The sequence below is a fragment of the Octopus bimaculoides genome, chromosome 2 (assembly GCF_001194135.2).
Source record: "Octopus bimaculoides isolate UCB-OBI-ISO-001 chromosome 2, ASM119413v2, whole genome shotgun sequence".
NCBI classification, from domain to species: Eukaryota; Metazoa; Mollusca; class Cephalopoda; order Octopoda; family Octopodidae; genus Octopus; species Octopus bimaculoides.
Window position 1 is genome coordinate 191,749,603 of NC_068982.1, and position 11,312 is coordinate 191,760,914.

At 38.8% G+C, this 11,312-nt stretch overlaps 2 protein-coding genes across 5 annotated transcripts in view; one reads left to right on the forward strand and one right to left on the reverse strand.

Annotated features, from left to right (window-relative positions):
* Positions 1 to 8,825, forward strand: part of LOC106879913 (X-linked retinitis pigmentosa GTPase regulator) — a 57,500-nt gene extending 48,675 nt beyond the window's left edge. For all 4 annotated transcript variants that reach the window (XM_052965824.1, XM_014929662.2, XM_052965826.1 and 1 more), the window contains 3 exons: positions 563 to 633; positions 2,304 to 2,396; positions 6,329 to 8,825. In XM_052965824.1, coding sequence (XP_052821784.1) covers positions 563 to 633; positions 2,304 to 2,396; positions 6,329 to 6,352 — 188 coding nt within the window. In that variant the 3' untranslated portion in view covers positions 6,353 to 8,825. The remainder of the gene's footprint in view (positions 1 to 562; positions 634 to 2,303; positions 2,397 to 6,328) is intronic.
* LOC106869907 (transmembrane protein 242) overlaps positions 8,816 to 11,312 on the reverse strand; it is a 23,238-nt gene continuing 20,741 nt past the window's right edge. The window contains exon 5 of the mRNA XM_052965829.1: positions 8,816 to 10,453. The gene's annotated coding sequence lies outside the window, so the exon portion shown is untranslated. The remainder of the gene's footprint in view (positions 10,454 to 11,312) is intronic.

Genomic DNA, 11,312 nt, shown 5'->3' on the forward strand with positions numbered 1-11,312 from the left:
ATATATACACACACACATATATATACATTGCATCATATCTCAACAACAGCAATATCATTTAGCTTCAATTTCACTTTCCATCTTCAAAATTACCAAAACAATATTTCTTTGACTTCTTCTCTTTCTGCAACTCTGTTTCACTTATCTTACTACTACAATGGCAAACTGATGTTTTTTAGTTGTTAGTCAACCCTGGTCTAGCAGACCTCTCACTGAAGACAATTCAACCATGCCTATTACATTTTTTATAAGGGATTTGCAGGGCTACATTATCTAGTGTGTATGTTCCTTATTTAACGAAATCACAGCCAAATCCCCATGAAACTGGCTGAGATTTAGCTGCTATTTCTAGCAGTTTGAGGGATCATGTAGAGGTTGTTTTGTTGGTTGTTTGAGGGATACATCAATGGCAGTTATAGGATTTGAACATCTGACCAATATGATGGGTAGTTTATTCCATTAATGCATTCCCATGATTCCTCTGTCACTCTTGGGAATTGAACCAACATCAAAGACTTGCTTTGATTACAAAGTGTTGATGATTTTAATATTTATATTTTAGATTCTGTTGAAGAGGAGGAGGAGGAGGTGGAAGAGGAGGAGGAAAAGGAAAAAGAGAAGGATGGCGAAAAGGTAAAGTATTATATTTTTGCTCTATGAAATTAGTAGCAGGGTGAGTGATGAATGTTGAATTATGAGTGACAGGTGGATGAGTGATAGAGTGTTGACTAATGAGTGACAGTAATGTGAGTGGTGGGGGTGTTGATTTATGAATGACAGCAAGGTGAGTGAAATAATGGCTGTTGACTTATGAATGACAGCAGGGCAACAGGTGGGGGTGTTGACTTACACAACTGATAGTTGAGTGTTGACCTAAAAGATTCCAGGTTCTCATCAGCCCCCCCCCCCCACATTGTGTTTTTAATTAACAATGTTGGCTCAGTCCACTCTATTGTAAATAGGTACCACAGTGGTGGTACAGCTGACCATTGGAAATCAAAGCAGTACATTGTACTGTTGTTTAGTGCTAGGTCAGCCTTGATCAAAGACAGTCCAACCACAACCATCCCATCATTCTAGACAGTTTAGCTAACATTACACAATCCAATATATCCTTCCCTGTGAGAGATTTGGCTGCTATTTCAAACAGGTTGAACAACCATGTAGATGCTTCCTCATTTGATTGTATTGTTAACTGGCAGTCCTGAGTTCAAATCTTAGTTAGGACTATATTTTTCTGCTGGCCTTACTCCCAGCTAAAATCAAATCTGTAATGAAAAATCATTAGTGTTAATGACAATTCTATCATATGAGACAAAAGAGAGAAGTCAGGTGTTCTTGGGAAATTTTAAATTGTTTAATCAATGAATTATTTTCACAAACTGAAATTATGTTCTCTCAGTTGTTCTAAGATCTGTTAGATCTTACAACATCCTTTTTTTCTTTGTAGAATTATGTTAGCAGCACTTAACTATATTTTCTTTATGCAGAAGGCATCCCTGGCAACATTACTCCTCTCTACTCTCAATGAAAATAGTTTTCCAACTTGTTCTTTTGTATAGTTGTGACACTCTTACAAGAAACTTGTTTCTCAGAGCTTACTAATTCAATGGCAGATGATGATGACGACGACGACGACGACGACGACGACGGTGGTGGTGGTGGTGGTCATGGTGATATGACATTATTGGACTTTGACCTCTTCCAAAGAGTGAAGAGGAGTTTTGTACAAAACGTTCAGAATAAGTTTCCAGGTTTTAAGTTTAGTTGCTGTGGAAACGACAAAAGGACGCCACACTCATTGTTGCGAGATTCCTTCTTCAATTTTGGAGAACAAAAGGTTTTCCACAGAAGAAGAGGAGAAACTTTTTAGAGAGGAGGGACTCTGTCAGCCCCCTACTTCTCTCAGCTTCTTCTGTTTCAGTCAAATATGGAGGAGAATAGGGTTGTTGTGTGAAATGTAAAACATCATTTAACGTCTGTTTTCCATGCTGGAATGGGTTGGACACTTTGAAGAGAGTTGGTAAGACTAGGGGCCATACAAGGCTCCAATTGTCTGTTTTAGCTTGGTTTCTACAGTTGGATGCCCTTCCTAATGCCTGGGTGCTTTTTATGTGGGACCAGCATCAACCCTTTTAACATAACGCCAGAATGGGTGCTTTTAATGTGGTACCAGCAACAGTACTTTACATGTGGTACCAGCATGGGCCCAATAAATTTGCTAACATTTAATCCCCATTTAGATGTGGTGGCTACTGTAGTCCGAGAGGAGTTACATCCTTGCTTTTGTAAATTTGTTACAGGAAGATGCTAAAGATGAAAAAAGTGAAGAAGATAAAAAGAAAGAAACAGAAAAAAGTGAAACTATTTTGGAAAATGATGAGAAAGATAAAAATGTAAGTAAAAAATGATTTTGTATCAAGTTTCCTCAACCAATACAGGAGTACAGAAGTGAGAAAAATAAATACATAATCATTTAACATCCACATTTCCATTCCTTCATGGATCGGTTGAAGTATATTGGGATGGATTTTCTATGGCTGGATGCTCTTACTTTGCCAGACAAGTTTTTCACAGAATAAAGATAACGAACACCGCATCATGGGGATGTTTGATTACATTCATCACATGATGTTAAAACAAGGATACACACACACACACACATATATACAATGGATTTCATTTATTTTCTCTCTACCAAATTCACTCCCAAGGCTTTGGTTGACCTGTGGCTATAACAAAATACTTGTTGAAGGTGCCACATTCTGTGCTGAACCCAAGACCACATGGTTAGAAAGTAAATATTGTACCACATGGCCATGTCATTGTGTGTGTGTTTCTTTGTCTCACTTTACAGAGTGTGGACTGGGTGCCTTTAACGTGGCACCTGCCAAGATGCTACATCTTGGAATTTGCTGCTAGAAACCCAACAGAAGTGTTAGAATCTCAGAACAAAATCCATTTCAGAAATTGTGTTTTGTTTCTCATATTTTTCTTAGGTAGATTTTACCATCTTTATCTCAAGGAATGGTAAAATCAATATCACCAATATACTCGACATCATTTATTCCCTTATATTTCTCTGAGACTCCACTTGTAAAATAAGGTTGTTTTTTTTTTTTTAATGTAATCCATCAAAATTGTTTACTAAAAAAAATTAACTTTGAACTTAGAGATTTTGTCTCCTGAAACAGCAACCATTTGAGACAAACGTCCAGACTCTTCTCTACATGGCATTTTTTTTTGTTCAATGAAAGTTCTTTTATTTGTTTTGTGATGAATATCCCTCTTTGATTGAAATGCTACCATTTTCATCTCATAAGAATTGGTAATTTGTCTGTAATACCTTACCTGGGCCTTACACATAGAGCTGTCAATTCTGATGGTGTTGAAAACTGTGTGTGGCCATATAAACATCAGAGGAAGCTATTTCATTAAGAAAGAGACTGGAGTCTCTTGATTTAGAGTAAAAATTAAAGAACCCAATGTTTCAAAGAGAGAAACAAACTTTATCGACTTACATTGAAAAATTAACTTTTGCTCAAGTAAAACACTTGACTTTTTGCCTCGTCTCCCACATAATATATTCTCTTCATATTTTACAAACTTATAAATGCAATATGTTTGTCCATTTTATAACGGTGTAACAGCTTTAAAAACCAAAGGACTTATTGACTCCAGCAATCATCACCAACTTCACCATTTGTGTTGAAATCTCTAATTACTGAACCAGTCTCATTCATCATTATTTTACTTCATCTGTTAATATTGATATCTTATTGGTATTTCCCTCACCCCGTTTATTTTTTAAAATTTTAATTAAACTTGGTGTTAAATATGGTTTTTTTGTAAATAGTTAGAGTTACCTCCCCTGTCTCGTAGAAAATGATCCAAAAAGTATTTGTGTTTCCTTGAATCATTATTGCAGCTTTGATTAAGCAGTGACGTCACCACTTTCAGTTTAGTTCAACTAGTTTGGATGTTGTCAGGCAGTTGCTTCTCTGGTCATCTCTAATGTGAAGATGCAAGTATCCAAGAAGCTGCCTCTTCAGAATAGAAAGCCAGTGTCAGGTTCCAGTCTGCAATGAGCTGGTATCTACTTCCAACAGCTCCATAAACGAAACACTTGCACACAAAATTTGAACTCATAACCTGTGAATTGCTACTTCAGTCCTCTGGCATTACAGATAGGTCAAAAGTTCGAATGTGACTTTGGCAACTATTTTGCTGTTTCTCGAAACACAACTCTTCTTATTTCAACTTAGCCAACTGCATCTGACACAACATTTCACAATTTGTGAATCAACAGCAGCAGGCTTCGGAGGTTGATCCATTTAGTGTTGACTGTCAGCAGAAAGGGGACTTGATATCATAGGAAAGGTTAACAATGTTTCATTTCAGTTCAGCCAATTTCTGTTTCGCATGTCTACTCTCATAAATTTGAAGAGAATATGATCCAAGCAATTGAAGTGTCGATGTTTAGGAGAATGTTACGAAGATCATCAGACAAAGGAATGGCTGTTATAATAAATAAGTGAAAGGCAACAACAATGCCTGAACATTGTGAAAACACAAAAGCTCATCTGTTAAGGCCATATTCGATGAAGCAGAGGTCTGGAAAACATGAGCAGCAGAAGATCATGGGGCAGGCAAAGAACACAATGGATGGACACTAACAAGAACTGGTTGGGCAAGAATAGCAAAGTATCTGCAGAACTCATGCTGAATCATGAAGACTTATAATAAAGATCCTAACCATTGTTTAATGTGTGCTTTCCATGCTGACATGGGTTGGACGGTTTGATAGGAACTGGCAAACTGGAGCACTGCACCAGACTTCAGTTGTCTGTTTTGGAATGGTTTCTATGGCTGGATATACAAAAACCCATTTCGTGTGTCTTTACGTTTTCAGTTCAAATTCTGATGAGGTTTGACTGCAGTCAATGTAATCAATTAATCCCTTCCCATACAAATTTCAGGCCTTGTCCCTATAATATAATGGATTACTATTATTATTATTATTATTAAGGCAGTGAGCTGGCTGAATGGTTAGCATGCTGGGAAAAATGCTTAGCAACATTTCGTCCATCCTTACATTCTGAGTTCAAATTCTGCCGAGGTTGATTTTTGCCTTTCATCCTTTCAGGGTTGATGAAATAAGTACCAGTTATGCATGAGGGTTGATATAATCGACTAATGCCTTACCCCAAAATTTCAGGTCTTGTGTCTATAGAAAAAAAGGATCATCATTGATTAGATTCAGGTTCATTCTTATTCCAGGTAAAATTTATGTGGGTAGCAGGTTACCACCTGTAACCTTAGGTATCCACAAGCTTTCAAAAGTCTATCAAGTGCTTAAATCCCTTCTGATAATCTTTCCTGTTCCTAAAAGGCAAATTTTTTATGGAGCTCCACAGGGCATTCTATTCCAACCCCCTTCAACCATTTCGTTTCTATCTTTGCTCACAATTCCCAAGGCACCCAATTATTACAGGAAAAACCTTTACACTTTTCATATTCCAAATTCTTGTGTTATTATTCCTCTTTTACTTGTTTCAGTCATTTGACTGTGGCCATGCTGGAGCACTACCTTTAGTCGAGCAAATCGACCCCAGGACTTATTCTATCGGTCTCTTTTGATGAACCACTAGGTTATGGGGACATAAACACACAAGCATCGACTGTCAAGTGATGTTGGGGGGAAAAACACAGACACACAAACGTATACACACATATACAACGGGCTTCTTTCAGTTTCCATCAACCAAATCCACTCAGAAGGCTTTGGTCGGCCCGAGGCTATAGTAGAAGACACTTGCCCAAGGTACCATGCAGTGGGATTGAACCTGGAACCATGTGATTGGTAAGCAAGCTACTTACCACACAGCCACTCCTCCTAAATTATTGCCTTGTAACATTTTGTCTCCCAGTTGTAGAGACTGACATCTTTTACAAAGTCTTCAAGAGATTCTGGCACCCAAAGACTTCTCAGATGTATTGGCAGAATTAGTAGAGTGCCAGACAAAATACTGGATGGGATTTGGCTATAAACCTTCAGGTAATAGGTTCAAATTGTGTGCAAGTTAACTTAGACCTTCCTTATTCCAATATTATTATTATATAAGGCGGTAAGCTGTCAGAATCGTTATCATGACAGACAAATATGCTTAGCAGCATTTCGTTTGTCGTTACATTTGGAGTTCAAATATTTCCAGTTTAAAAATTAATTCATTTTTGTTTTTTCCTGTGTCCAGTTTCTGTCGTTAAATCATTTTTAATTTATTCAAAACCTGACCATAATTGTATCTGTCTCTCTATTTTTCACCAGTCCCGGACGTGTTTGATCCTGTAAAAGGAAGATTCCGGTGAACAGCACCAACAACAACAACATCAGGAAACATGGAAATTGTAAAATATTTTAAAGGATTACTTTTAGTTGTGTACATAACTTTTTTTAAATTCTAAATTATTGCCTTGTAACATTTTGTCTCCCAGTTGTAAAGACTGACATCTTTTACAAAGTCTTCAAGAGATTCTGGTACCCAAAGACTTCTCAGCTGAATTGGCAGAATTAGTAGAGTGCCACACAAAATACTGGATGGGATTTGGCTATAAACCTTCAGGTAATAGGTTCAAATTGTGTGCAAGTTAACTTAGACCTTCCTTATTCCAATATTGCTAAAATAGACACCAGACAAATACTGGAGTTGATATAACCAATTGCAATGGCTACGGTGCCACAGAAAAAAAAAACATTCAGCCCATTCTGTAAAGTGATTGGCATTAGGAAGGAATCTGGCTGTAGAAACCATGACAAAACAGACAATGGAACCTGGTGTGGCTGCTGGCCTTAGCAGCTCCTCTCAAACTGTCCAACCCATGCCAGCATGGAAAAAGGGACGTTAAATGATGATGATGACACTTGAAGAACTGGAAGCAACAAACAGATAAAACAGATCCAACAGCAATTACAGAAAGTCTGAAAGGAAATCGCAGAGTATCAGCATAAAAAAAGGGGTCCTACCTTCGATCACAGAATAGTGTTAATTAACAATCACAAATGATTATTATTATTCTTATTGTAAGGTGATAAGCTGCAAGAATTGTCTGACACAATGCTGCAAACAGTATTTCTTCCAGTTTTTTATGTTTGGAGCTAAAATTCCATCAAGGTCAACTTTCCCTTTTATTGTTTTGGGGGTCAGTAAAATAAAGTATCAGGTCAAATACTCAGTCCTCCTAAAACTGTTGGCCTTGTATCAAAAACTCTAAACAACCTTTGCAGGGATCAGCCGGATCAGAAGACCATCCAAGAAAGGCAACCTTTGTATCCAACTTAATGTGGATGCTTTGTTAGAATGCTGAAAACTGATTTTATTTAACTTGAGAGGATTTCACATGGACTCATGGTGCATAAAAAACACTTGTATTCATCTCATTGGCAGATGAGAATCATCTGCCATGGGTGACAGAACTGCCGGATCATGTAATTTCAACCTACCTGGTCTCATCAGTGACAGATATCAAGTAGCTGTATATCAGCCAAATCACACCACCAATGATGTATTTATAGGATTTCCATGTCTTTTCAGGCTTTGATGTGGCAAATAGCCTGAAGAGGCTTATTAAAAAATAATTAATCACAATGTGCTTCTGTCCATAGGAGAGATTCTCTCAGGGCAAAATAACACAGTATCATGTGTTCCAACACAACATCCACATTAAGTTGGATATAATGATTGCCCTTTGGTATTAATACTGCTTCTGTTGCTAACTTTATGTTCTGAGTTCAAATTCCACTGAGACTGATTTTATTTCTCTGCTAAGTACATGCTGTTTTGTCTGTGTTCTGTCCTTGTAGCATCAGGTCAACAAATGATGGCCTCGGCTGACTTCCTCCCATAACAATGGAATTCTTATTGCTTTTTTACAGATCCTCATCCTCAGACAAATCTTTTTCTCCAACACTCTAACAACTCTGACAATTCACCACCTGTTATTATTATTCAGGCTGTGAATTGGCAGAACTGTTAGCACGCTGGGCGAAATGTTTAGCAGTATTTTGCCCATCGTTACGTTCTGAGTTCAAATTTTGCCAAAGTCAACTTTGCTTTTCATCGTTTCGGGGTCGATAAATTAAGCACCAGTTGAGTACTGGGAATCGATGTAATCGACTACCCTTCCCCCCCAAATTTCAGGCCTTGTGTTTATAATAGAAACAATCATCATCATCATCAAGTCGGTGAGCTGGCAGAATCGTTAAGCGGTATTTCGTCTGCTGCTGTGTTCTGAGTCCAAATTCCACCAAGGCTGACTTTGCCTTTCACCCTTTCAGGGTCGCTAAATTAAGTACCAGTAATGCACTGGGATCAATGTAATCGATACATCCCCTCCCCCAAAATGACTGCCCTTGTGCCAAAATTTGAAACCATTATTATTATTATTATTATTAATGTTGTGAGCTGGCAGAATTGTTAGCACGCTGAGCAAAATGCTTAGCAGCATTTCGTCTATATGCACGTTCTGAGTTCAAATTCCACTGAGGTCGACTTTGCCTTTCATCCTTTCGGGGTTGATAAATTAAGTACCAGTGAAACACTGGGGTCGAAGTAATCGATTAACCCCCTCCCCCAAAATTTCAGGCCTAGTGCCTATAGTAGAAAGGATTTTTTAAATAGTTCAATCTCCTCCTATCGATGTCCTTCTGAGTTCTCCGTCCATTTCTGTCACCTCTGGATTATATTTGTAAATAGCTGTACACTATACTAACAAACAATAGCTGTAAAAATGTTAAACAATAAATAAAAATGAGAAATATTTAACAATGCTGTTTAGTGAAATCTAATTTCCTCTGCAGCCATGAACATAAAATACATCTTTGTCTTTGATAATTCTCAAAGACAATCTGACGTCACCAAGTTGTTAGGAGGTTGGCCTTTTAAAGACATGCATCTGAAGCACTTTCCCCAACACTTTCAGTTTTTGCTGAGATTCAGGTCTTCTGCTGACTTCTAGTAGAAGACCTCAATGACTAACAAGGACACATCTTGGTGTGGCATTGTTCTGTTTTTATGTTTCATCAATCTAATAATACGGGGTGGAGGAGTGAGGTGGGTTTCTCTGCTCCATGCAAAAATATTGTGGTTTTGGGAGTTTACACGCTCATCTGTCCTTAAAGCACAACCAACACAAAGAAGATTCCATCAGGATTCTTGGTTATTCTCCAAGTTCAAGAGACACCAATACACAGAGGGGTGTCCACAAAAACACTCCCTGATTTTAAACAGACATAACATGCAAATTTATTGTAATAGTCTTTCACAGTTAGTAGCTTCAGATGCAGGATTTCCTTCATGTGGTGGAAGGAAGCATTCAAGGTACTCAATGTGCATGCGTCTAGTTGCTCGGAAAGCATCAATGTGATAATCCAGTTTGGTTCAGACACTCAGCAGCATATCTGGAGTTACCATGCAAACTGCTTCACTGATCAAAATTTTCAGCTCCACCAGGGTTGCAGGTAGGGGTGGTACAGAAACTGTGCTCTTCATGTACTCACAAATGGTTAGGTCTGCTGACCTCGCAGGCCATTTGCAGAACACTTGATCATCTCGTCCAGCATGACCAATCCATCTGTTTGGCAAGTACTCAGTGAGAAATCTCCTGACAACAAGATGCCATGCAGTGGAGCACCATCTTGCTGGAAAAGGTAGCCATCACCCTCAGCAGCTAGTTGTGGAAACATCCAGTTGGTCAGCATCTCCAGGTAACTTTGACCAGTAACAGCTCCTCATTAAAAGAAGGAAGGGGGCCATACACTGTTCTCTCTGATACGGCATAAAACACATTAACTTTTGGTGAGTCTCATTCAATTTCCTGGGTAACGTGGGGACATTCAAGCCCTCCATATCCGCATGTTATGCCTATTGACTTTGCCGTTCATGTGAAATAACACCATCACTGAAAATGATTTTCTTTTCACAGCAGGTTATCATTATCTTCCATTGATTGCTGGATATTCTCACAAAATTCAAACCGCATTCCATTATCTTTCAGGTGGAGTTTTGGACTAATTGCAGCTTGTAAGGGTGAAACTTTGAGTGTTTGTGTAGGATCTTGCAAACTGTGCCCTTGGGGAGGTGTAACTCTCGACTAGCTCTTCATATTGACTTTTTGGGGCTGTGCACAAATTTTCTTCTAACTCGATCAATAACTTCCTCTGAGACTGATGGTCGGCCAGAATGTCCCTTTCTGACTAAAATCGTTGTACCATTTCCGAATGGAATGGGTGCAAGTGGAATTGTATGATATTTGAGTCTGAAAGCACATTGCATGCCCACAACACTGTTTGGTCTTGCAAATTCCAGTACACACCAGCTGTGTTGCTGTGGGGTGATGGCCATTTTTAGATTTCCTTGTACCCCTGTGATTTTCTGGTTAAAGATGTCTAAATCGCCTGAAAAAAAATTAAATAACTGCTTTTAGAGAATCGGTTCACAACATGTTTATCAATATCTTTGAATTAGTTTAAATATCATAACATTGTGAAATCAGAGTGTTTTTGTGGACCCCCCTGTTACTTTATTGACCTTGGAAGGGTGAAAAGCAAGACTGACTGTGAAAGGATTTGAACTTAGAATATTTGGGCTGCAACAGGTTAACACTAATGGTTCTGCCAATCTTTCAGCAATTTGCCAAATAAGGTAAAACTTTCCTTCAAGTTCCTGTTAAAAAAATAAACACAGAAACGCTCTGAGTGTCCTCCAATAATTAACACAGGAACACCATTTAATGAATCTTCAAACTGCTGGTGTCATGTGAAAAGCAGCAAATCCATCAATTGGTTGGCGTTAGGAAGGGAATCCAGGTGTAGAGACCATTTCAAAGCAGATTATTGGAGCCTGGTGCAGCTCCTGCCAATCCCTCCAACCCATGCCAGTATGGAAAGCAGACATTAAATGATGTCGGTGGTGGTGGTGGTAGAATAAATGTTTTGCTGCTAAAATCCTCTTTTCAAAGGAGAGATCATCATCATCGGGTTGGACGATTTGACTGAGGACTGGTGAAACCGGATGGCAACACCAGGCTCCAGTCTGATTTGGCAGAGTTTCTACAGCTGGATGCCCTTCCTAACGCCAACCACTCAGAGAGTGTAGTGGGTGCTTTTACGTGTCACCCGCACGAAAACGGCCACGCTCGAAATGGTGTCTTTTATGTGCCACCCGCACAAGCCAGTCCAGGGGCACTGGCAACGATCTCGCTCGAAAATCCTACAGGAGCCAGTCAGGCGGTACTGGCAACGGCCACGCTCAAAA